The sequence below is a fragment of the Panicum hallii genome, chromosome 7 (assembly GCF_002211085.1).
Source record: "Panicum hallii strain FIL2 chromosome 7, PHallii_v3.1, whole genome shotgun sequence".
Classification (NCBI taxonomy): Eukaryota; Viridiplantae; Streptophyta; class Magnoliopsida; order Poales; family Poaceae; genus Panicum; species Panicum hallii.
The window spans coordinates 33,142,574-33,169,595 of NC_038048.1; the positions used below are offsets into that span (position 1 = coordinate 33,142,574).

The 27,022-nt window shown below is 47.0% G+C and overlaps 4 protein-coding genes across 4 annotated transcripts; 2 read left to right on the forward strand and 2 right to left on the reverse strand.

Annotated features, from left to right (window-relative positions):
- The first annotated feature begins 660 nt into the window (after window positions 1–660).
- LOC112899357 (protein LAX PANICLE 2-like) lies at window positions 661–12,510 on the forward strand. The gene is made up of 4 exons (XM_025967794.1): window positions 661–1,731; window positions 1,980–2,030; window positions 2,299–2,371; window positions 11,684–12,510. Exons 1-4 carry the CDS (start codon window positions 962–964, stop codon window positions 11,849–11,851), a joined length of 1,062 nt encoding a protein of 353 aa, XP_025823579.1. The 5' UTR covers window positions 661–961; the 3' UTR covers window positions 11,852–12,510.
- A 2,419-nt stretch (window positions 12,511–14,929) lies between these two features.
- LOC112900670 lies at window positions 14,930–17,772 on the reverse strand. Its single transcript, XM_025969502.1, has 3 exons — window positions 17,683–17,772; window positions 17,148–17,621; window positions 14,930–15,286 (listed from the first exon to the last, which is right to left on the reverse strand). The coding sequence occupies exons 1-3, from the start codon at window positions 17,770–17,772 to the stop codon at window positions 14,930–14,932; spliced, it is 921 nt and encodes a 306-aa protein (XP_025825287.1).
- Window positions 17,773–21,669: 3,897 nt separating this feature from the next.
- On the forward strand, window positions 21,670–23,241 carry LOC112899359 (60S ribosomal protein L12-1-like). The gene is made up of 2 exons (XM_025967796.1): window positions 21,670–22,232; window positions 23,018–23,241. Exon 1 carries the CDS (start codon window positions 21,729–21,731, stop codon window positions 22,227–22,229), a length of 501 nt encoding a protein of 166 aa, XP_025823581.1. The 5' UTR covers window positions 21,670–21,728; the 3' UTR covers window positions 22,230–22,232; window positions 23,018–23,241.
- Window positions 23,242–24,894: 1,653 nt separating this feature from the next.
- Window positions 24,895–26,592, reverse strand: LOC112899358 (protein SRG1-like). The gene is made up of 3 exons (XM_025967795.1): window positions 26,032–26,592; window positions 25,713–25,954; window positions 24,895–25,616 (listed from the first exon to the last, which is right to left on the reverse strand). The coding sequence occupies exons 1-3, from the start codon at window positions 26,275–26,277 to the stop codon at window positions 25,073–25,075; spliced, it is 1,032 nt and encodes a 343-aa protein (XP_025823580.1). The 5' UTR covers window positions 26,278–26,592; the 3' UTR covers window positions 24,895–25,072.
- Between the last annotated feature and the right edge of the window lie 430 nt (window positions 26,593–27,022).

Consider the following 27,022-nt stretch of genomic DNA (forward strand, 5'->3'; position numbering starts at 1 on the left):
CCCACGATCTTAGTATGGTGGATTTTCGGCAGGATGAGAAAGAAAATCCAACCAAACTAATAACTTTTGGCTAACCAAGACTTATTGGGAGTGAACAAGTTGGTTAGGTTCTTTTCTTTGGTTCTAAAAGAAAATTCTCCTCTACTTTGTGTTTTTCCTTGACCTTCAGCAGTCGTCGCATCTGCCCGGCTCTGTGCAGGAGTAGTTTTCTAGGCCCGCCGCCATGCCCGCGGTGCTCCGGGCCTCCGGCCACGCCGTTGGCCGTGACGAAACCAGCAAGGCAAGGCAACAGCGAAGCCCACCCCACAGGTCCAGTGCGGCGTGAGGCGGGGCTCGCCGGAGACGACGCGACCCGGGAAAGCAACGCCGGTAGCGGGCGGTTAAAATCATATGCTACCACCGCGAGAGCGGGCCCCGCTACCGTGCCGCACGGCCACGTAAGCCACCTCGTGGGCCCCGCGTGCCTCTCTTCCGCAGAAGCCCCCGGGAGATGGCGGTTTTGCAATTAGACACATCTGGGCTTGGGTGCACGGCTGCCTGCCGTTCTTTTTGTCCCCACGGGGGGCCCAAAAGTAAATCCTGTTTCTCTCTCCTGCCGCGTCGAAACTATATTTGCTCTCCTCTCTCTCTCTCTAATATCTCCCTCTCCTCGCCGCTGCCCCGTGCCATGCTGCTACTGCTCCTTCCTCCTCCTCCCCTCCTCTTCCACCTCCTCCTCTAGCTGCTTCCTCTCTCTCTCCGTCTACCAAATACTATCTATCCCTCGCTCTCTTTCTCTCTCCTCCCATCTCATCTCCTGTAGGCTGCAGCCCGCACGAGCCGTCTCGTCTGCCTCTGAGGCGCGCGCGGGCGCGGCCACACGACCTTCCTCCTACAAGGAGGGAGGAGGAGTGCACCGGAGGCGGCGCGCTGGACCGGGCCGGGCCGGCCGGGCGGATGGCATGAGCCGGCGGCGGCCCGGATGGTCCCGGCTCGGAACCTGCAGCTCCTCCGCGACGCGCATGCCGCGCCCTGCGCCGCCGCCGCCGCCGCCGCCGCCGCAGCGGGCATCGGCGTGACCACGGCGCCGCCGAGCCACATGGCCCAGGAGCCCATCGACCACCACCACCACGAGCCGTCCAAACCGCCGCCTCCGCCACCGCCGCCGCAGGAGAGGCAGGCGGACCACCACGAGGCCCGCACCAGCGGGGAGGCGCAGGAGCCGCTGGCGCTGCGGCCGCTGCTGCACGCCCACCAGGAGGCCGCAGGCACCAGCGGCAGCAGCAGCGGCGGGAGCAGTAGCGGCAACGGCGGCGCCGGTGACTGGCTCCGGCTCGGCCTCGCCCCGGCGTCCCACGGCGCCGGCACCGCGGGCTCGCAGCTCGGCGCCTTCGCGGCGGACCGCGCGGCGGGGCTGCCGCTGCCCCTGCCGTCGCAGCCGCGGACGACGGCGGCGGAGGCGCTGCCGGGCATGGGCGTGCCGCCGGGCGCCTTCCTGCGCCAGGCCGCGCCGGGCATTCCGCAGGCGTCGATAACCCTGCCCGCGCCGCGCGCCGGGCCGCCCTGGCTGCCGCCGTGGAGCCCAGCGGCAGCGCCACCGCCGCCGCCGCCGCTGATCCCGTTCGGGCACCGCGCCTTCTACGCGCCCGGCGCCGGCGCCTCCGGCCTCGACGCGATCAGGGTCGTCCTGCCGCCGTCGGCCGTCGCCGCGGCCGCCGGCGTCTGGTTCGTGCTCCAGGCCGCGCCCCACCAGTGAGTACACCACTACTGCACGACGCGAGCATTTCATGTGTTCCTCTCTCTCTCTCTCTCTCTCTCTCTCTCTCTCGTCGGTTGCTTCGCACTCGGCGGATCCGATTAACTCCTGCAGAATGTGGTGCATTCATCTGCATGCTTATTCGAATCGGTTATTACTTTTGGTCGTCTTGAATTCAGGTTCTTCATCTCTTCGGATCCTTTTCCCCTCAAATTAACCTGGAACTTTTGATTGCTTCCTGCAGAGGGAGGGAACCATTCTTGCCTCAGATTCCGAGAAGCTACCTACGAATCAAGTACTATTTCTTCCCGATCCCATTCATTCACTTCTTTAATCTGAACCTGTTGGTGCATCATCAATCAAGCATGCCATCCTGCATTTGGATTCTTATAATGCTTCGTCAATGCTCCTCCCCTCATCAGAATCTTCATTCACGCAGTACAAAAATGCTGTACAATATATGTAACTATTCCTGCAGTAAAAATAAAAATGCAATGAATTTGGTTGTTGAAACATACAAATTTTTACGATGTGGAAATCATACTGCGCGGATGATGTTGCAGGGACGGGAGGGTGACAGTCCGGCTGCTGATCAAGTACCTGGCCGGCAAGCTTGGGCTGGAGGACGAATCAGAGGTATGCTGTTCATCATCCCCTTCCTTGAAGCATTACTTACTATTCGCGTTACTTCTTCTTGCTTGCTTGTGTGTATGGTTTCGTTTGGTTTCCATGCATCTTTCTCCCCCCTCTTTTTTTTTTCCGTTGGGTGCTTTTTCTCTGTGTTTTATTCTCCCCCTTTTTCCTTTCTTTCTTCTTCACACTTAGCTCCCTTGTTCCATCGTGCCTGCTCCCTTGCTTTCCCAACATCGGTGATGAAAGGAACTCGAGAGCTAGAAAAGGGACTTGTTGTACCATACAGATGTGGGACTACACACGCACATACATCTATGTTTATATATGTGGCGCGCTCATCTTGCCAGCGTTTGCATATATAATATGTATGCTAACTAGTGCGTGCGTGTGTGTGTGACAACGTGTTAGGGAGTGAGTGAGGTCTTGTTCCTGTTGTAGGTGAGGGGTGCATGTCCTGGGGTGGCACATCAACCCCTCTCTCTCTTCTCTCTCTCTCTCACCACCACCACCACCACTTGACAAGAGGAGAGTAGCTCTCTCGCCCATCCATCTCCTAGCTAGAGAGAGAAAGTGAGGGGTTAGATACACGGTTAGTTATCACTGGCTAGAGAAGGACCGTGCTGCTCCGTCCCTTCACCTCACCTGCATTTCTGGGCGCGCAGTACGTGTACACACAAAAGCTCTCTTGATCCGCAGCAGCAGCAAAGGAGGCTAGCGAGTAGCGAGAGCAGCTTAGGCAGGAGCCCATGGAGCGAGACGCCCTTTCTGTATGTTCTTTCTTTTCCTACGCACCCCGTAGCTAGGCTCAGAAAATGGCCTGGGTGCCCATCATTGCCACCAAAGCCCTTTGTTTTTTTCTCTCTCTTTTCGATTTCCTTGGCTTCCTCCTGATTCCTCCCATGGAGTAGCTAGTGTATAGAACAACATGCATGCAGCAGAGCCACGACGGCAGGGGCTAGCTAGCAGCTGTGTGCTCTCATCGTCCCATATATATTCTCATCGATCGATCTGTAAATATATGTAGGGAATATGAGTAGATTTGTGCAAGGACGTACAGTGCCTCTGTGGCTCCATCTGCGTCTGCAAAAGTGCTGCGAGTGTGCGGTGAGTCGTGAGCGAGATGGATGGTGCCCTAGAAAGAGCCTCCTTCACCTACCATGCATCACTGAAAGCTATGCAGCATCCTCTCACCTCTAGCTAGCTATACCTCACCGTATGCCAGGGAACATCAAGTAGGGCTCTCGAGTGTCCTCTCTCTCTCTCTCCTCTCTTTCTCCCTCTACCGGCCCGTATGTGTGTGTTGGAGAGAGAGAGTGCTGGTCGTGCACACATACTCTCTGTCTCTCTCTCAGCTCTCTCTCTCTCTCTTTCTCTCTTACACACACAGACAGACACCATTTCTTGCTGCTCCATCACTGGGAGATGGATCCTTTTCATAATGGCCTTGAGATCTTGCTTCCTTTTGCACTCGATAGGCCTAGCTCGCAAGCCTGCATATGCTCTCAGCAGCCGCAATGATAGGCTTCTTTTTGTTCAGAACTACACACAGGCCTAACCGGCCGTAGCTAGCTTTGTTTTCTTTTTCATTATCCACATTTCATTTCACACTACCATATATATATACACATATATATATATTCAAAAAATTGTCTATATGTTTTACCCGGCAGGCCGCTTACTCTGTGATCAATCTCAATCAAAATTTTAATGTAGTAACATGAACATAATGGTCATGGAATCTAGCTCGCTCCTGTAGATCAGAGCAGAATGAAATACCAGAGTGCTAGCTCTAGCTAATACCTGAACGCACATAGCTACCCATGCCAGGCCATGTAGTCATGTAGATAGATGCTTTGTCAATGATGAAGAGGCGGCTAACTTTTCAGGTGGCTAATGCGCCTGCAATTCTGCACACATCAGAGCTTACTTGGAAAAAAATGGGTATATGAAATAAAGATGCGTATAATTAATTAAGCAACAATTGTATATGAAAGATGCGTATGGATACACACGTAAGTGGAGTGTACACGGTGTATGTACGTGTGGACGGTAATCCATGTGGATCTAGGAATTGACGGGCTAACCGCAGGTCCGAAGCGTAAGTAGTATCCTACACTTAAGTGCCACATAAATTTTTGTTTAGACAATGGATGATAAAGGTTCCGGCTTTAACCTTCCCACAGAGGGAAGAATCAACAATAATCCATAGATACTTATTACATGTAGTAGCCTAATTCAACACGACTTTATGCAAGAGTTTACCGAAACAAAAAGACAACTTGATCACCAATCCGAAAAGTAAAATGCTGCATGCTAGTTGGAAGATGTTTGATGCTGTGTGAATTAAGGTATAGCAGACAATTAAAGTCAATGCAAATAATTCTAACTAATTGAATGACTAGCTAGTCTGTTTTTTTCCCTTTCTGAGGAATTGCAGTGTAATCAGTCGTTGTAGCTCTCGATTGGTGACATGTGTGTTGGTGACACTAGGTTAAATTTAGATCATGGGTCAACTCAACCCTCCAGAATGAACAAATTGAAGTGGGTTGTGACTTGGCACGGCTCATAAAAAATATGTATAGTGTACCCTTCGATCAATTTTTTGCATATTTTTTGATGTTCTGAAATAAGCCTGAAACAAGGTGCTTATTACAAAAGTTTGAGCTTAATTCATTATTATTATTTTGGTCTCCTAGTTCTGCTGAATTAAAAATCCTCAAAGAAAAATTGATAGAATGTACTAAAATAAACTGTCCTTTTTTTTTTCCAGCTACGTGCAATTAAATGCAAGATAAACTAGTGACTTGAGATTTCGTGTGATTTCGGAAAGAAGAATTTTAGTTCCACAAATTGATCTTATTAGGACAAATATCTAGCAAAGGAGGGTCATAGCATCTTTGTAATATTTACAAGTCCCTATTTGCAAAATAGAATACTTATAACTTCCATGTCCTGTATCACCATACTTTTCCTTTCAACTATCACCCACCATGCGTGCACAATTTGGTACAAATATGTACTAGCAATCAAGCGAACATGCAGATTGATGGAACAAATGATTTTATTTTTAACTATCAGTTGTTGAATGGCCTATCTAGCTACCTTCACCGACGCCATGCAAAGACTAGTTTCTTTTTCCTATACAAAGATGCCATGCAAATAAATATTTCTAAAGTCAACTTTGTCTCTACCAACCAATTCTATATTATCTAAACTTTTTATCAACAATAATTGAGGAGGTTCTTTCCCTAAAGAGAGGTTGTTGGTTTTACTAGGTTGAAACATGTGTCAATCTTGAGTGGTGAAAGGCCTGCGTGACTTGCTAGGGATATGATGCATGTGGATTTAACAATGTACAAGAATATGGAATGTGACAATGCTTTAGTTAATAGGATATTAATGAGGGCTTAGTGGCAGGTCATAGCTAATCAAAAGATTCCATCTATTTATGCTTTAATATAGAAATGTACTGGACATCATCACCGAACGGCTCCTCCACTTTCTATATGCCTACGCATTGTACTTTCTTCTTTGTCTCTACTAGCTTGATACCCTTTTTTCCTTAGTTGCTATCCTAGTCGTGAAATTAATGCAGCGAGCATCTAGCCGTCACTATAGACAACTCTAAGCCGGGAAATTTGTAAGTGGTAGGACGTCATCGACAGATTTATTTGTGAATTGTGATATTCAAAATGAACCATACGCACATCACAAAAAATGAATATTAATTTCTCACAGAAAGAGGAGAATAGAACACGAAACGAGAATTTAGTCGGTGAATCGACACCGCGCTTGTTTTAATTACCAATTTCTTGGTTTCTTTATGGGAGGTGGAGAGTAAAAGTGATGATGCACACCACCCCTGTAACACCAGTAACCAACCCCGGGCCTCACTACTCAAAAAACCCCAAGCTAGTCATCGTTTTCTATACCAAATACAGTGCAATGAGCCTCGTGAATGCTACTAATAATGTGCCGTCATGCTATCGTAGAGCTTACCTCAGACCTCACTCTAGATTTTGAACCCAAACTATGTCTGCGATGTAGAGACGCATGATATAAAGATTTCCTTTCACATTATACGACAAAGATCAGATAAGAGTAAGCTATATAGATTTATGCACCACTACACTAGTAGTAGTACTAGCTGGGTTTGTGTGTGTTAGATGACAAATACAAGGACGCTAAGTAGTGCTGCACTTTGTGCTGGATAGTATTAGACACACTCATCTTTTTTTTTGAAATAAAAGACACACTCATCTTAGCTATGGCCAATGAAATGGATCCACAGGAGCATTAGTTTTATGCCCGCATGATTGGCTTCCGAACGGAAGAAGGGAACGAAGAGAGAGAGCTAGAAAGAGAGAATGTGCGTGCATGGGAGTGGGGACACGCAAAAAACGCATGCCCAGTTTGCCTAGAGAGAGAAAGCAAGAGAGAGGACAGAGAGAGAATAATAGTAGCATGGCAAGTTGCCTCCGGGGAAGGGTGGTGAGAGGGCATCACGCAATAGAAGGAAAGAAAGAGAGGGAATAGACGCATGAGCAAAAGCCAAGAGGACCACCAGCTCTCATGCACTGGTAGCTAGTACATCGCATTGCCGTCCGATCCCCTCATGCATGCATTGTTCGTACGTACGTGTCGCGAACGGGCTCGATCGAGCCTGGAAACGGACGTGTCCCCTTCTTGGTTTGCAATGTGCTGGTCCAATGCGTGTTTGGAGGAGGAATCGGCTGATTAAAATGCTGGAAGAATTGCATTGATCTACTGTAGCTTTCTAGAGGTAGAGCACTTGGAACAAGGAGTTGTGGACAAAGAGGGCACTGAATGGCTACCTTTAGTTCACTACACGTACACTCCAATCTCCAAGCTCTCTCTCTCTCTCACTTTCTCTCTCGTGCATGCTTTGAGTTGGGGACCATGCATATGCCCTCTCTTTGAGAGAGAGAGAGAGAGAAGCACTCGGTGCACCTACCAATCAAGGAGAAATTAGCAAATTAAGAAACCTAACACAACTGCAAATGAACACCTAATATGGGAGCTGAGCATTATACAAGTAAGCTCACCAGAATCACTATGCCGTAGTTGTGCACCGGCATTTATTGCGTGCTCCATCCCCTCCAATTAGCCAATAGTTTGTTTGAGCGCAGGGGAAAAAAAGCCTGTGACCATGGATTGTTTGTTTAACAATTTGGAAGAAGGGCCAGGAAGCGCTCGTTGGAGGGTACTTGTTGGTGGCCTTCTTCGCCTAGCTCCCTAGAAAATATTCCCTGCTCGGGCAGCTAACGGGTGTGTGGTGATTGATGGGTGCATGTCCATGCATGCATGCATGTAGCCACGGCCATGTCTGGCCAAGCAAACGTGAAGGGTGCACCGCCGCGGCCTGCCAGTAAACTACTAGTGCACTCCATTCTGGTTGGTGAGCCTTGCACATCAATCCAATACTCATGCAAGTAATACGCATGCATTTTTGTTTGACGTTTTTTTGTATCCTCTGCAAGTCTTATTTGTACTTGTATTGGAACGGTGGTTGTGAAGTCGTACTACCTCTGTTTTCAAATATGCGGCGTTGGGGAGCTAATCGGGTTGTAACATTGTATGTTTAAAAACAGAGGGAGTTAATATAGTTTGTAAACTAAATACTCCCAATGCACCATGCGTATAGCAAAACACAAGTACCAATATTCTAGTGCTTATTTGTATTAGACTTTTAGGCTTTATTTTGGCTGATAGCAAGCAGCAGCTGGTGAGTCACATTGGTGCATGTCGCAGCCGTAGCTCTTTGGGGGCAAAGCAGGGACGTTGGACGTTCGGCCGGCTGTGACCAGATGTGGCCACCGGATCGCAGGCCATGGCCAATTAAATGCAGCCATGGCAGGTTCTCGATCGTCATGTAGGTTAGGGACGCTCCTGTAAGGAAAAAAAATAAAAAAATACACCCATCCAAAGGAATCAAGTGAGCCACCAAACTGGGATGGGGTACACACACATAGTAGTATATGACACTAGTTGTTTGGTTCCGTGCACAATTGTTGTAGGGATGCAATGCATCATCATCTTGCATATAACTCACACGCTACGTGATACCTAATTATTGGAAGGAATCTGATGATGACCGTGCCCTCAAGAGCTCTTCATTTCTATATGTGTGCATTCCGGCCGGTGGTCTTTATATAATTCCCCTTGCTTGCCAAAGTGTCCCGAGCACGATCTAATACCCGTCACTACTTATGTTTACGCACGATCGAGGGCGATGATCAATGAGACTGGCTAAAGATTCGCGTATTTGTATTTTATTTATTTATGTATATTATTTATCTATCTGCAAGAGGTGCTGCTTTCTTTTCTGTACTGTTTTGGCGTGCTCTGCATGATTACGTTTTCTTAATCCCGCTCATCTTGCCCTTGCTTGATTGGTGGAGGGTTGCATTCCATGTAGAAAAATGCATCCCCACATGTATGATCATGTTAGACCTAGCTAGCACTAGGGCTTAGTCAATATTATTTTGATTCTTGCCCCATAGCTTGTTTGAGCTTGCAGGCATCATTTACAATTAGCGCAAATTATTGTTTGAGCAACTTTGAAATTAACTTTTTACCTACTGATTCCTAGATAAGTAATTTTTAGCTCAAGGATAAATGAATTGACAGCCTTAGTAATGTTGGTGGGAATCAAACTTCTGAGGGTGGTTATTGCTTTTGCTGCTCTATTGTTTGAGATTGCTTGGAAACAGTGAACAAAGCTTTCTTGAAAGAAAAATAGTGTATTAAGTTACAAAGAGCATTATTTAACATGCAACAGTATAGATAATTAAAATTTACCGGTACCATCTAACTGTTTTTAGTTCTACGTTTTGTTGGACAGATTGATGAAGTTAATTTATAGTTGTAGTAATGGCAATGTTGCTATACGTAATCCTTGAGCTTCAACAATTAGTTCTAGATATTCAACTTATCTGAACATCTAGTTTCACATACATTACATTACTGTAGTGTGCAAAGCTAGGTGTAAAAATAACTTTGCTACAGTGGAAGCCTAGGATTCATGATTTGATATGGTTTTCATCAGTAGGACCATAACTAAATTTGTAATGTCTTGTAATAGATTTGCAAATATATGCAAGAGACATAATTCGCACCATCATGCTAGTCCCTTTTTGTAGAATTCAGAATTTGATTGATTTTCATTCGTTAGAACTTTGTTAATTTGCATTTTCTTGTGTGATCGAGAGTTTTTTCTCGTTCTTTCAAGATAAAATTGTCATAATTAGCATGCTACAACCCTTTGTGCATTTTTGAAAGACCAATAAATTGCTCGACTCATTTCATTTAAGTTATTCCAGGGAATAACTTAAAACTCAAATGTGATTGCTCCTTCTCTTATTCATGTCAAATAGATGTCAATGATTGATTGCACTAGAGTAAACAGTAGCAAACAAAAGATTCGTATAGCTATAAATAACAAAATTTGATTAGTCAAATCCTCTTTATAAGGTGAATGATGCACACAAGATTGTCTAGTTATAGTAGGGCTGTGGTACTTTTACTTGTTTTTTAGGCAATGGATGTGTATTGGATCACTTTATTGATCACTAATTAGGCGATGGATGTGCAATAACTATCACCGATGCTAATCTTGTTCTGCAACACTTCATTGTCTATTCATAATAATGGTACCGTAGGGTTTTCAATTTGTACTTCCTTTGGCGTGTATGCAAAACGTACAAGTAACGATGCTTCCATTTTAGTACAACACTAACAAGATAATGACAGATAGATGCATGGTTAAGTGAAAATGACTCTTTTGTTACACCATAATAAATTTATAAAAAAATAATGATTGCTTTATACTATAAAGATGAATGTAGATTGGAATCGTATTTAAGGATTCATACCCTAAGATACAATTTCAGCCGAATGCCACATAAGCATAGCTGAGAAAAACATCCGCCATTGAATGAATTTGGAAATATTTGCGTGAGAGTATTTGGGAATATTACCTTCTTTCTGAAGTATGGATTCCTATATATTGCTTGCTTTTAAGGTCTACTATTCAGCACTCTGATTGAATTGGCGTCGGTGGAGAGGAGAGGTTGAGGGGTTGGACTTCATCCTGTAAACCTAAAACATGTCACCAGAAAGCCCCACTGATGCATTCCAATCTAGCATCTCTACTGCAAACTCATCTTACAAGAAAGAGTATTCTACTGCAAACTGAGAAATTTGCCATATCCTTGGGCCCTAATTATCGTGTTAGCAGGTAGCATGCAATTATTAGCATCTATTTTATTAGTGAGTATGCATCACGAGGCCTATTTTAGGCTGCGCAGCATGATCTGCTGTCGACGTCAGCAATGTCGGTGGCGCTGTTTACCTGAAATAAAAAAATTCAGAGTTTAGAGTAGGGCCAGGCGTTGCTGTCATGTTATGGCATGTTAGGTAGGCAAGCACGGCCGTAAAAGGCTAGTAGAACACCTGCATATCACGGGTGTGGCTTTGCTTGCTAACCCATGCATGTTCCTGGGCGATTTTTGGATGGAAGAATCAACCAACCAATCAATCGACATTAATCCTTTCCTGGACCATGCTTAGTCTGAATTCCTGTGTTGTTTATGGTAGGTATTCAGTACGCTTAGCACTTCTTTTCAAGACGCTAAACCATTGACTTGAGAGCCTAGGGTGTCTGGTTAAACTAATGAGCAGCGTACATGGCCGGTAAAGAAAACAAAAAAAGGGGGGAACAAACAGGCAGGGAAGAGGTTCCTGTTGTGCATCTCAGATCTGTGCTAGGTAATTTGAATACATGTTTTGGACTACTTGCTCTTGAGATCTGTGCTTTGCAATTGCATCTTTGCAAGCACGTTTAGTTTGCTCTATTTTCTCCCGGATAAACCGTTTATGTCGTAGTAGGTTGTCTGGGCATCTCATCTCACTCGTGGGGGGAAGAAGGTAATGCTGTGCCATTATGGCAAGCTTACGGGGGAATCGGACATTGGCGTCAGGGCACCACTTCCTTTGTCTGCGCCTGCATCATTTCTGTGTTGCCTTGCAGAGAGGGCATCGCCCATGGCGTTGCTAAGTTTTGCGGTGCCTATGCTTGTTTTGTGCAGTGTGGGATTGCTCCTAGGAGATACAAGACCATCTGAACATATTTTCAGTGCATGAGTGTGGAGTCATGCACATAATTTCAGTGCGAAGCAATGCTTTGATGTGCTATCTGTCATCTGTGCAAGTTTTGAGTTTGTTTTCTGATGACAGCGCTGAACTGAGCTGAAGTTACTGAACTGAGAAACATGCTTGTGTCTACCTGTGCAGGTGGAGATGACGTGCCGAGGGCGACCCCTCCACGCGTTCCTGACCCTGCAGCATGTCCGGGACGGCATCTGGTGCCAGGGCGACGCTGCCGTCTCGCCGTCGGTGGCGCCACCGGACATGCCAGCCACTAGCCACCTCATGGTTTTGCAGTACGGCAGAAGACCGTAGTAGACAGACAAGTGACCACCAACTACCACACCCACACCCCAGATGACAGAAATGTAGATCCTGGCATTCTGCCCCTCCTAACCCTTTTGTCGGCACGGCTGTTGCCGGGCCGGCAATAGGCGGCATGACGGACGACCGACGAGCTCCCGACCGCCTGCGCTGGCTTGCCTGCGCGCCGCCGATGATCTGCTGAAGAACCACAGGAGAGGTGCGAAGCTTTTTTCCCGCCGCCGGTGACCGTCGGCGCGGCAGCTCATCGGCACACCGGAGGCCGTTTCTCTCCACACAAGTGCTGGAGAGAATGTAACAGCTTGGAAGTTGCCTGACAAGAGAGTCTGACGAGGCTGTGACGGCAAGAAGGGAGTTCAGCCCACTGAAGAGTAGCGACGTCCAAGCCATTTTGGCCTTTTTCACTTCACCTGATCTACTAATCTCCAGAGTTCAGCCGTTACATTTTGTTAATTGTTAATCCCTGTTGCTCGCTTCTGTTCTTTGTTGTGGAAGCAGCATATCATCGAATGTTCCCGTTGCTAAAGGACCTGTCTTTCAGAGGGCAAACTTGGCATCTCACTGAGAATTCATTGATTCATGACTTGACCCCCCTAGAAGCTCATGTTTCTTTTGGCTATTAATTCAGTGGTTTGCACCACAGCAATTCAGTTGTAGCACCTTTCGTATCACAGATGATGGAATAAATAAGAGATTCAGTTTTAAATTAATCCGAATATAAATCATGACCATGATGAAAATTGCGTACAGAAAATGAACATATGTAAACATGCTGAACAAGTGATTTAAGATAAAATATTGCAGCAGCAAGATCAAATTTAACCAGATCATACTAGGTATGAAAGATATAGTTAGGGACAGAAAACCGTACGTCTGTAGGCTGATCGGAATAACCGGGTAAAGAAGACGACGGCGACGATCAGCACCTCCGCACGTTTGACAACGCTGAGCTGCGCCCCACTGACGAGGAGGAAGACGAGTCGTGGCGACAAAGACGTAGAGGACGGCGATGTGGAAGCGTTCGAGCAGTCGCGCAGAGTGCTTCCCAAAAATCTTATTCACCCTCTCCCAGTGCAGGATCGCTAAGGACAAGATTCCGGAGACCTGCTCTTCCGATTGCCGGTGAACGCCGACGAACGGGATGAAGTAGCGTACGCGGCGGCGCAGCAGGCAGGTTAAGGCGTGGTGTGCGTCTTCCGTTGTGCGAAGGAACCGCTAGGGTTTTTGGCGTCTCAAAAACCAAGTCGGTTACGAGTCCCAAAAATTCCGCGCATGAAATCCGTAATAGATTCAAAGTGGCAAAATAAATCTGCAAAAGGAAGCCATGTTCCCACAAGGATTGGACCGGATTTTGACGGACCGTTCACGCGCGCGCCCTTCGCCCCGAGCCCGAGCCCCGGCGCGGCCCGGCCAGGCCAGGCGAGGCAAGTGAGCGCGCGCACGTGTTCTTCCTTCTTTCTCTCACCCACACTTGCAAGAGCATGGAGAGCATCCAACTATTTAAGTTTGATTTTCTCCACCTCCACTAGCAAGGTGGGACTAACTTATTGCCATACACCTTTGCACTAATGGGCCTTTAAGATTTTATTGGAATTATTTGAATTTACATGGTGGGACTTTACACTATTGGGCCCAAATATTCCAACAATCCCCCACCAGATCTCAAAGTCTCATTATGATTTTGCATCAACCTATTGTTGTTTGATATACCAGTGTTTCAATGGAGACAGTTAAGTTAAACTTCCATCTAGAACAGCAAGTTACACTTATTTACAACTGTTACACTTATTTACAACTTGAACGATAGACTGAGCCTTAAACTGCAAGTTTTGTGCAAATGAGTTTCACTCACAGTCAAACTGATACTTGACTTCCAGTAGGCTACTTCGCGGTTGGAGCATATAGGTCGTACTCCCTGGTCTTTTCATTTTCATGAGCTTAATAGAGATCACCCGAATCTCACAGACTGGAACCGTCCAACAGTCGGGCTCACATAGCTGTATCTTTCAAGAACGTTCTGTAGGATAACGTCTTTGCTAATTAAAGCCAACAGAATACATTAAGGCCAATGCCAACCTGCCATGCAGTAATCGAGACTATTGCATCCTTCTCGAGTGAGTATAAAAGGTTACTCTCATACTAACCTCTGGTTTGTTCTTCCCATATCCTAATTTACGGGATCTCCGATCATATAGGTTGGGTTACCACAGTGATAACTCCGGAGTTTCTCATTTTTTTGACTAATTTTAACCGTCTTTTGATATGTCTTGAAGAATTCATATTGTCCTTTGAACTGTCTACTTTGGCAATCACCGTTTGATTGTCACAGTTTATCATTATTGCCGGCAATTGTTTCTCGACAATAGACAAGTCCATCAAGAGCTCACGAAGCCAATCGGCTTCCACTGTAGCTGTATCTAGTGCTGCGAGTTCTGCCTCCATAGTAGACCTCGTCAGGATCATTTGTTTGCATGATCTTCATGAGACAGCAGCACCGCCAAGAGTGAAAACGTATCCACTAGTGGCATACAGCTCATCTAGATCCGATATCTAGTTAGCATCACTGTATCCTTCCAGTACTGCAGGAAAATCGGAATAGTGAATCCCGTATTCCATAGTACCCACCAAGTAGTGCATTACGCGCTCAAGCGCACGCCAATGATCATCTCCCGGATTACTAGTAAACCGGCTCAACTTGCTAACAGCAAAAGAGATGTCAGATCTCGTTGCACTCGCAAGATACATGCGTGAGCCAATCATCTGTGAATATCTCAATTGGTCTCTGCCAATTTTTCTATTCTTTCGAAGGATCAAGCTCGGATCATAGGGAGTTGGACTAGATTTGCTATCCTTATAGCCAAACCGATTCAATATTTTCTCCATATAATGGGATTGTGAAAGAGTAATCCCATTCTCTCCCTTGATCAGCTTGATGTTGAGAATAACATCAGCCTCACCAACATCTTTCATATCAAAGTTTTGACACAAGAATATCTTGACCTCGTTGATTACATCAAGACTAGTGCCAAAGATCAGTATGTCATCGACGCAGAAACACAATATAACTCCTTAGCCCCCACCATAACGGTAATACACATATCGATCAGCCTCATTAACACTAAAGCCTGCTGATATGAGTGTCGAGTTGAATTTCTCATGCCATTGCTTAGGTGCTTGCTTCAGACCATACAAAGATTTATACAACTTGCACACCTTGTCCTCTTGACCCTCTACTACAAAACCATCAGGCTGTGTTATGTAGATTTCCTCTTCCAGCTCTCCGATGAGGAAAGCTGTCTTGACATCCATTTGATGGATGAGAAGACCATACGAGGCAGCCAAGGAGAGTAGAACACGAATAGTGGTCAATCTCGCAACAGGTGAGTAAGTATTAAAGAAATCTTCGCCTTCTTTCTGGGTGTAACCCTTAGTCACAAGATGAGCCTTATACTTGTCAATAGTACCATCAGGCTTAAGTTTCTTCTTGAACACCCACTTGCAACCCACAGGTTTGCAACCATATGGTCATTCGACCAGCTTCCAAGTTCCATTGGAGAGAATGGAGTCCATCTCGCTACGGACAGCTTCTTTCCAATCATCCGCATCAGGAGATGAGAATGCCTCAGTGATTATTTTGGGAGAATCATCTATGAGATAAACAGTAAAATCATCACCAAAAGACTTTGCAGTCTTTTGCCTTTTGCTCCTCCTAGGAGCATCACTGTGAATCTCCTCATGATTTGATTCAAGTGTGTGTTCATCATGCTCAGAAAATTCAATAGATTCAGGAGTTGTATTCACTGTTTGATTCAGAGGTAATGAAGATATAATATGCGAGTCTTTCATAGGAAAAATATTCTCAAAGAAAGTAGCATCACGAGACTCAAGCAGTGAATTTACATGCATATCAGGCATATCAGATTTAACTACTAGAAATCTATAAGCAATTCTATGATGTGCATAACCGAAAAAGATACAATCCACAGTTTTAGATCCCAACTTGCGCTTCTTGTTGATCGGCACATCCACCTTGGCTAAACAGCCCCATGTGCGCAAGTAAGAGAGTGAAGGTCTTCTCCTAATCCACTCCTCGTAAGAAGTCTTTTCCTTGTTCTTTATGGGAACTCTATTCAGGACATGATATGCAGTCAATACTACATCCCCCACCATACCTTAGATAATCTAGCAGTGTCTAACATGGCGTTAACCAAGTCAGACAACGTGCGATTCTTCCTTTCGGCAACCCCGTTTGATTCGGGTGAATAGGGAGGCGTCCTCTCATGAATCATGCCGTGTTCCGCAAAGAATAAGTCAAAATCGTTAGAGAAATATTCACCTCCTCGATCGGATCTAAGTCGTTTGATCTTTTTCTGAAGTTGGGTTTATACTTCAGCCTTATAGATTTTAAAGCAGCTAAGAGCCTCATCTTTCTTTTTCAACAAGTACACATAGCAAAATCTAGTTGCATCGTTAATCAAGATCATAAAATATGTTTTTTCACCTTTTGTTAACACGCCATTCATCTCACAGATATCTGAATGGACGAGTTTTAGAGGTGCCAAATATCTCTTCTCTGCCATCTTGTGATGTTTTCGAGGTTGCTTAGAGTGCACACAACTATAGCACTTAGAACCTTTGACTATGGAAAAATTCGGAATTAAACTCATGGTGAAAATTCGAAACATAGAGCTAAAATTCAGATGATATAAACGCGAGTGCCAAACAGATGCATCGCTCTCATTTATACCATCAGAAATTAAGTTCACGGACTTATTACAATAATCTGAAACTGAAAAATGGAACAAGCCTCCGCACTCATAGCCTTTACCGATAAATTGTCCACACTTAGACACGACAAATTTATTGGACTCAATCACTACTTTAAAACCATCCCTACGCAAAAGGGATCTACTAACTAGATTTTTGGCGATAGTAAGGACATGCTGCACGTTCTTCAGCTGCACGATCTTTCCCGAAGTAAGTTTCAGATCGATCGTGCCAACACCACGAACAGTAGCATGCGACCCATTGCCCATCATCACGGTAGAATCCCAAGCGGTCGGGTAAGAAGAAAACAAGGTAGCATCAGAACACATATGAATATTTGCACCAGTATCAAGCCACCAACTAGTAGATTGAAAAACTGAAAAAACCGAAGGTAAAGAATTATACCCACTGGTTTCCACTCCAGCCATGGTGACCGTATTCGTAGTCTTCTGCTCAGGTGAAGGCTTCCTTCCTTTGCGGTGTGGGCACTTCTTTGCCAATGATCGGTAGATCCACACACAAAACAGTCTTCACTTTCCTTGAATTTCTTCTTCTTGAAAGTAGTGGTAGGCTGCGGCTTGGTCTTCTTTCCCTTGCCTTTGCCTTTGCCGTGAGACTTTTGCACCATGTTGGCACTATTCTGGCCCTCAGCAGCTTTAGATCGCCCATCCTTGGCTCTATCTTTTTTCTCAACATCAAGGGATGCTATCAGATCAGACACTGATATCTCCATCCTCTTATGTTTGAGAGTGGTGGCGAAGTCCCTCCATGAAGGAGGCAATTTGGCAATGATGCTACCAGCCACAAACTTGTCGGGTAGGTTGATCTTGCGGTGCTCAAGCTCCTTGGCCATGCACTGTATCTCATGAGCCTGCTCGACTACAAATTTTCCATCGGTCATCTTATAGTCATGGTACTGCTCCATGATGTAAAACTCAGCGCCAGCATCTGTGCCGCCATAGTCGGCCTCCAGGGCGTCCCACAACTTTAGCATCTGTGTGATGGAGGTACACATCCTGTAGACAATCTACAAGTGTACCGATCACAGCACCCACAAAAAGTGTGTTGGCCTCGGTAAAGGCCTTCTTCTGCTCAGGGGTAAGAGACCCCTCAGATTTGCCCTTGGACACCCACAGCACGTTCATGGCAGAGAGCCACAGAATCCCTCTCGTTTGGCATCTCTTAAAGTGCTCGCTAGAGAAACTTCTCGGGCCTCAGAGCATCAACAAATCCAGCCATGAAACTGAAATTTCTATAATAAAGTTTTTGGATTGATGGAATAAATAAGAGATTCATTTTTAAATTAATCCGAATATAAATCATGACCATGACGAAAATTGCGTACAGAAAACGAACAGATGTAAACATGCTGAACAAGTGATTTAAGATAAAATATTGCAGCAGTAAGATCAACTCTAACCAGATCATACTAGGTTTGAAAGATATAGTTAGGGATAGAAAACCGTACGTCTCTAGGCTGACTGGAATAACCGGGTAAAGAAGACGACGGCGACGATTAGGACCTCCGCGCCTTTGACGACGCCAAGTCGCACCCCACTGACGAGGAGGAAGGCGAGCCGTAGTGACGAGGACGTAGAGGATGGCGATGTGGAAGCGTTCGAGCAGTCGCGCAGAGCGCTTCCCAAAAACCTTATTCACCCTCTTCCAGTGCAGGATCGCTGAGCACGAGGTTCCGGAGACCTGCTCTCCCGATCGCCGGTGCACGCCGACGAACGGGATGAAGTAGCGTCCGCGGCGGCGCAGCAGGGAGGTTGAGGCGTGGTGGGCGTCTTCCGTTGTGTTCTATTTCTAGCCGGCACCGTGCGTATGTATAGGAAGGAACCGCTAGGGTTTTTTGCGTCCAAAAAATTAAGTCGGTTATGAGTTCCAAAAATTCCGCGCATGAAATCCGTAACAGATTCAAAGTGGCAAAACAAATCTGCAAAAGGAAGCCGTGTTCCCACAAGGATTGGACCGGATTTTGACAGACTATTCACGCGCGCGCCCCCTTCGCCCTGAGCCTGGCGAGGCGAGCGAGCGCGCGCATGTTCTTTTTTCTTCCTCTCACCCACACTTGCAAGAGCATGGAGAGCATCCAACTATTTAAGTTGTATTTTATCCACCTCCACTAGCAAGGTGGGACTAACTTATTGCCATACACTTTTGCACTAATGGGCCTTTGAGATTTTATTAGAATTATTTGGATTTACATGGTGAGCCTTTGCACTATTAGACCCAAATATTCCAACAACAGATGTGTACCATTTGCCCTCCTTTCATGATCATTGGAAAATTCAGCAAGCAGTTGCAGACTTCTGGTGGAATAAGTTGGGAGTCTTGGAGCTCCATCTGGGTCATTATTTTTCCTTCAGATCTTCAGATTTCACATCTCACACACATACATCTGTACAGTGACTCGAACAAGTAGAAGGAACCATCTTTTTTTCGCCTTTTGAACGGTCAGAGCAGGAAGAGCAAGTAACAGCACATTACAGCAACAAAACAAGGTGAGTCTGTCGGATGGAAAGCAGTACGTCAGACGTCAATGTGTTACCAAATGCGCTCCTCCCAGCAGAAGGCACTCCCAGGCGCCAGTAGCAGGTCGCCGTCAGTAGGAGCTGAGCCGAGGGTGATGCTGAGGTGAGGTCAAGAGCGCCAAGCAACGGTACGCGCAAGAGACGTCGACGTGCGCCAGGACGCACCCACGTGTGCTCCGTCTTCGTGCGACGCTTGCATCCTGCTTTCACTTCGGAGAAAATTCAAAAAAGAAAAAGGAAAAAAAAGGGAGTAGAGAGAGAATGATTGTACAAGCAAGATAGGAGACAGTCCAACGTACACTGCCACTGAGAAAGACAATGGAGGGAGATCAGTGCAGGGCAAGCATGGATAAGCCTCCCCTGAGCTTCCCCTGAAGCAGCACTAAGGATGAGCTTAACAAATGCTAAGCGGCCTGCACGCCCATAGCTCCTTTTCCTGGTTAATGGAATTACAACTCCCTTAGCTCTGACAGCAGCGCCTGAACAACCGTCGTGTCTGAACTCTGAACCCATTAGTCACCTGACGGGAACAGGATAATGATAACAAGGCTGCAGTAGTTGATGCTCTTGCTCTCCTCTTCTCCAAGGCTTTCTGAATTGTGCGTGATCTCTGATTCTATGGTCCGATGCTGGCTCAGTGTAGCACCTACTCCTGCGGAAAAGGGGACGGACAAGTGGTGGCGGCGGCAGGCCGGCCGGCGACCACACCGGCGGATCGGAGGCGGCGCTTCGAAGGATGGGCGTCGTGACGAGACGGGACGGGACGGTGCCGAGGGCACGGAGAATCCACTGAAACCGAAGTGTACCTGTAAGTTCAGGCTTTCCGTGGCGGTCTCGATGCCGTCTCTGAACGCTGAGACGGAGAGCGACCTTGCGCTGGAGATCTCTAGCCACGCCTTGGCCGTCGCGCGTTGGCGTGCATCAGCCCAGGTAAGGTTGACATGATCATCATCATCTACTGGCGAAGTCGTCTCCGAAGCTTCCGCCACTGACGCAACGCAACGGCAGGTCGTCGGTCGATTTCCAGTGCTGCTTCAGTCTTGGTAATGATGGCCATTAAGCTGCTGACACTGACCACTACTAGTCTATTACTACTCACGTGAAGTAGTCATGCACTGAAAAAGAAAACAAGAGAGAGAGAGAGAGAGAGAGAGAGAGAGAGAGAGAGAGAGAGAGAGAGAGAGAGAGAGAGAGAGTAGCTTCATCAGCAAGTACTACAGGAGTGGATGGATGATTGGGAGGTTCCTTCCTTGCAGACTGCAATCCGATCGCCCACATGCTAAATGTGGCCTGTCAGATGATAGGGAGGAGTGCTAATCCGCCCGCCCAGTAATGAAGGCAGCAAACTGTGTTGGTTGAGGTAGACTGTCGGGAGCAGAGAAGGACCATCCATCGGCTCACATGTTACCTGCAACCAATCGGGCGGCGCTCGGGACAAGCACAAGGTACAAAGCGCTACCGAATTGAAGCTGCAAGTGGGAGCTCGGACTTAATGCAGCTAGATCCGGCCATTTAAATGTTAGTTAAGCACGTCCCGAAGCTTCTGATTCCGGATTACCAGAATGAACAGTCTGAATTCTGGGCTCCTGAATCCATGGCGCGCGCGTCGGGATCACAGGCACTGATTGGAGAAGGTGACGGGGCAGCAGCAGCGGCAGCTGATTGCTTGGGATCCATGCAATGGTCAGCAGCACGCCGCGTCGGCGTCATGCGTGGGGATACATAAGCGCTGCGATGGACATAAATGTAGCCGTCGCCGTCGTCCTCGCCGTCGGCGGCGGCTCATCATTGCTTCCACGGCTGGAGATCGAACCATGGCGGTGGGGGTGGGAGCACACACTTGATGTGATCGAAGGCACTAGCTAGATTGCCGTTTCAAGTGAGCTACTCCGGGGCAAATGCTTGATGAGACACAACTGCGTACTGCACAGAGTCCTGTGAGTGAACAGAATCGTCTGGATGATGAAACGGAGCAGGATGTTGCAGATTTCACAAACTCCCATCATGATGTGCTTGAGGTGATGAATGAGCCCAAGGCCTGGAAGGCTGAAACCACCTGGAGAGCGGATAGTGAACAGGAGACATCAGGCTGGTAGCAGTCGCGATGGCATGTGTCAGGAGGCCGACGCCTCACCGGCCAGATCGATCACTGATCATCGAGTTAAAATGAAGAGTGAGTGCATTAGTATGCAACCAATCATCAGCGCCGAAATGAAATGAAGAGCTGAAATGGACTCGTTGCGCAGGTTTGGGCTGGCTCATCGCAGCTCTCCGGATCTGGGCCACATTATAGATCCACATCACACGCCTCAAGACCAAACTTTCTAGCAGCAGATCCGGTCCACCGGCCCACCTCGTTGCAGCCCAAAGAGATGCCGAGCTGAGTTTTAAGTGGGCTTTCGAAGTGTCCAAAAGGCCCAAACCACCACCATCGAATGGGAGGCCGCAAGCGAGCCATGCTATATAAATAAGCACGCGCAAACGGCCTGCAAAAACCCTAGCCACCCGCCGCCGCCACTCCTCACCCTCTCCCAAACCCTACCCGCACCCCCGCCGCCGCCGCCATGCCGCCGAAGCTCGACCCGTCGCAGGTGGTGGAGGTCTTCGTCCGCGTGACGGGCGGCGAGGTCGGCGCGGCGTCGTCGCTGGCGCCCAAGATCGGCCCGCTCGGTCTCTCTCCGAAGAAGATCGGAGAGGACATCGCCAAGGAGACGGCCAAGGACTGGAAGGGCCTCCGCGTCACCGTCAAGCTCACCGTCCAGAATCGCCAGGCCAAGGTCTCCGTCGTGCCCTCCGCCGCCGCGCTCGTCATCAAGGCGCTCAAGGAGCCCGAGAGGGACAGGAAGAAGGTAAAGAACATCAAGCACAGCGGCAACATCAGCCTCGACGACGTCGTCGAGATCGCCAGGACCATGAGGCCCAGGTCCATGGCCAAGGAGATGGCCGGGACCGTCAAGGAGATCCTCGGCACCTGCGTCAGCGTCGGGTGCACCGTCGACGGCAAGGACCCCAAGGACCTGCAGCAGGAGATTGACGACGGCGAGGTCGAGATCCCCTCAGCTTAAAAGGTGAAATTACTCATTACCTCTTCTCGACCTGTGCTGTACTACTTCGTGATTACTACCAATGCGCTGTTGGAATGCTAGAACCTAGATGAGATCAATGGTTGTTACGGTACTGTGGGGATTGCTAAATTTAGATGAGACCAACCGTATTCCTGTGAGGTTTGGTAACGTTTAGACGAGACCAATGTTAGTGTTGAGATTTGTTTCTGTGCTTCGCGGAAAGCTTAATGCAGTATCAATACATGCTTTTGCGTGGATTGTGATGTGATTGTAGGTCCAAGCTGGACACTCTTACCAGGCCTGTTGTATTTTAATACTTCTGATACATAATCAACTGTTTTCATATCGTAGTGAGTGTTGGTCTCATGAACTGTTTATTCTTTGCTAGCTTGGTTGCTGGATCCTGAGTATGTTTGTTGTTTGGGAATTGGGTGGTCCATTCTAGTCAAGAACATTGAACTCATCATTGTGGTGACATTGAGTCAGTCAAATAGTTCAATTGAATTGTCATTATGCTTCTATAGTTCTATTTGCCTGGTGTTGGATCACATATTCTCCAATTAACCATTGTGTTTTCATTGAGTATTTGTCCTGCTTCTAGACATGATTTCAGCGTCATGGTTTGAATTATTTTCAACGCTTCCTTTTCAACAATAATTCACCATGAGTCAGCATGTGATTGATGAATGGCAATAGTTACTACTCTCTAGTGCTGTTGTTTTTCTCATCATGTTATGAAGGAACCCTTTTGGCATATAATTTACTTATTTCATTTGTTCTGTATGCAGGCTAAGGAGATTGTCATTGATGCTGCTGAAGTGGTGTTTTGTTCTGCATGCTGTTGATGTACCTTACCAAACAATTTGATTCCACCTTTTTTTTGTGTAGCTCTATTAGTGTTGCCCTGCGAGAGAACTCAATGTTATTACCGCATCCTTTTCCATTGGGAGTCTGGAATGGAGAGTTTCAAACGCATCTGCAGCTTACATCTCCTGTTTTGGTGTTTGTTTCATGATCCTTCACCTATTTTTAGGGAAAATCTCTAGAGGGCATTCTTTGGTGAATGGTGACTGCGTCTTACGGTTTGTTTGATTGATTTCTACAGAGGATTGGGGTGGATTCAGGGAGTCTCAGGTCATTTACCCCCCTTGAGTTCTCCCCACAACTGCACCAAATTGAACATGTCCAGTTCGACCAGTTGATAAACGTATCCAGTATCCACACAACTGCAATGCTCTGCCATTCAAGATTTGTAGTTGCCATTTCATACTGCCAGTAACCACTCCCACATGTTTGTCGATTGCCCAAGCATGATCAGTTTCTTTTTCCCAAATCTGAATTTCATCAGGTTTCCTCAGATTCTGACTGTGTTAGTGGAGAGCTGAGGAAGCTCTGCTTTTATGGGGCGCTGCTTCTTTACCATCTCTGTTCTTCTAGCCCCTGTATGGGGAGGCTGACTGGCTGAGGCTTCTCTATTTCGAAAACAGCTCTTGGGAGCCGGTGATCTAGGCGCCGATTGGAAGGGCTCGTGCCCCTCTTTCAGAAACGGCTCTGGGGAGCTGGTGGCTTTATCAGCTTCGAGTTCATTTTAGAGCATAATACAGGTGCGCCCTTGTTTGTGGGGAAAAAAAGAATTTCCGTACTGTTTTGTTGGAAGCCTGTTTATTAGATGTGCTTTAGCCCTGTGTGTGGTAATTCGGCTTCGTCCAGCAACAAGCCACCCGATCACACTGTGTCGGTGCTAATGGAGAGCACAGGTATTAGGAATTTAGGACCGGACCAGAGATTGAACCGGTGGAGCTCTCGGTTCACGGTTCGAGCGAGGCAAAGGTATCTCTTCCAATCATGCTCGTCTACTACCTTGGGTAGAGGCGGCATTCTTGGTTTTTCCTGGCACATCTGCAGTATTAATCAATTGCTGTAGGTATATGGTATCAAGAATCTGTGCAGACCTGTGGATGGAAATCTCTTTGCCGGATGATGATGAGGCTGAGGTCCGGTTTGGTTTTGGAGGGCTAAAGTTCAGCCCTGTCACATAAAAAAAATCTTACTATTTAGAAATATTAAATAAAATCTGTTTTAAAACCTTTTGCATAGATGGGTGCTAATTCACGAAACGAATTTAATGAGCATAATTAACCTACGGTTTGCTACAGTGATGCTATAGTAACCATCCGCTAATCTTGGATTAGTATACCTCATTAGATTCGTCTTGTGAATTAGCTCAGAGATTTTGCAATTAGTTTTTTAATTAGACTTTATTTAATGTTTCTAAAGGTAAGATTCTCATTGCACCTCTAGTGAGATGTCCTGTGAAGACTGAACACTGGATTTTGTATTGTAGGCTTTTAGCTTGTTCTATAGCCTTTGTTGTTCTGATGCTCTGTTTACTCTTGCTCGGCTACTCTCGTTAGCTTAATTACTATCATACTGCAGGGGTATTTCTTATTTATTGGATAACAGGTGCCGTACTATGACAATTTGGTCTGCTATCTTTGGTAAAATCTGGAGAGCGAAAATCTAAAATAAGATATAATAATTGCCTCGCTTAGTCTATGATCTTAGTAGCACGTTTAGTGCAAAGGAAGGCTGTTAATGCAGCAATCGGGTGGACATATTAGAACACTTAGCTAGAGATGTAGCTAGTTGTTTCCATGTGTGTAGATGATACAAGTTGAATTTAAATTTTCTGTTCTGTGTTCACAAATTTGAAATACTCATGTCACTTAGTATGTGCATACATTTACATATGCAAAAGATGGCAATTATACCCTTGGGAGTATTTGGAATTACTTAAATCAAAATATTATTGCTCAAACCACTAATTCCTCGAAGGATGGGCGCTAGAGCTTGAGGCTCTCAAGGAACCCTGTCCTCTTGGCCAGGGCACTGAACCTGACCTTGAGGTACTCGAACCTCGGGATGGACCTGTAGCGCGCCTCGCCTCCCCCGCGGAGCAGCTCCGGCAGCGGCGCCACCAGCCCGCCGACGGAGGCGTCCTGGAACACCACGGCGGTGGTCCGTCCCAGCCCGGCGCTGACGACCACCCGGTGCTCGACGCTCCGGTACGTGCCGTTGGTGACGACCACCAGGGCGCCCGGCCGCGGGCGCACGGGGAACCACCGCCCGCCCCGCAGCACCTGCAGGCCTGGCGTGTCGTCGACCGGGAGCAGCACCGTCAGGGCCAGCCCGTCGGTGTGCGCCGTGTTGCCTATCACCTTGTCCGGGTGCCGGCACGGCGGGTAGTGGTGGATCGCCATGCTCTGGCGCTTCCCGGTGAACGCGCCCAGCAGCGCCTCCCGGCCGACGCCGAGGTCCGCCGCCATGGAGCCCAGCAGCTGCCTCATGAGCTTCGTCACCTCCGCCGAGTACTCCTCGAGCGCATGCCTCGAAGAATCAATGGAAACCATACACAAATCAAGCTTCGAGCTTGCATATACTCGAAGCTGATTGAGTGATAACTGATTAGAACAAGATTATTACCTAAACATAGGTGGACTAGTTGGCCAGAGCTCCATGTTCCTGTCCTGGACTGGCTGCGTGATGAGGATCACACTCTCCGCCCAGTCCAGCTTCGACAGCCTGCTGTAATGGTGGCCGTAGCCTTCGAAGCCGTCTCCTCGGACCGCCACGGTGTTCTTGCCGTCGAGTGGCAAGCCGAAGAACTGCACGGTGCTGTCCTTCATACGCTGTATCGCAGCTTCGTCAACTCCATGGTTTGTCAGCTGCAGCAGAAATTAAACAAATTAAAGCTGTCGCCAGGACTCTGAAAAACGCGACAGGTAACAGGTGCAGTCCTTGCCTGGAAGAAACCCCAGTCTCTGCACGCAGAGCCAAGCTTCGCCGTCTCCGACGCCGATGACTCCGGGTCAAGAAGCCTCGCCATGTCGACGGCGGGCAGCTCGTAGGCCTCGTCTTCGCCGACGATGGCGCCGGCGCAGACCTCATCTGTTCGGATATACTTCTCGGGGATCTGCCCGGAGTCGTTGGTGAAGGTGTCGTCCGTGATCTCGTCTCTGTGGACGATCTTGTTGCTTGCAGCCGACATTGTTGTGCGTCTCCGCCTCTTTGTTCGGCACAGCAGCACGGCTGCCTTTCTGTAGGCTCACACAATATCTAGCTATCTGATTGAGGTAGTCTAACTAACACGTGGATATTGCCCTCTTGCCACACCCAAATTTTATGCATATGCATGCTTTCTGAAAAAAAAGTTTACCTCTTTTAAAGGTGTTTCAATATTCAGGTATTTTAGTGGAGTTTAACTAATGATTTTTTTATAGTTATACCAATTATACTTAAGCTACACCAAAAGAATCACTTCAGTACGAGAACAGAAGGGTTCCCTCCAGTGCTTTGTCTTTAGTAGAGGAGGTTTGGAGAGGCGCTACTAAAAAATTACACCTAAAAGGTAAGTCTAACTTATGCATAAATGAATTATAATTCTATTTAACTAAGGATTGTATGAAAGGCATAAACATAAATTGAAGTATCAGCTATAACATACTTGAAGTTTTTTCTTACCAAGTACTTTATCATCCTAAAGCACATATTTTGGCACATATTTGGAACACTAAAATTCAAGTGTTTTAGCCACTTTATTTAAATGCTTTAGGTGAGATTTTACTTGGTTTGCGGTTTTATGCACACGTGGTATTTCTTGTCCATTCGAATGTTATCTAGTGACCTAGTCAGGGCTAAGGAAGCAGGACCTGAAACCACAGAGTGAGTCTTCGTTACTATCGTTAATTTGTTCAATGGGTAGAGCCACTTGTCAGACCACTGAACCACCGATT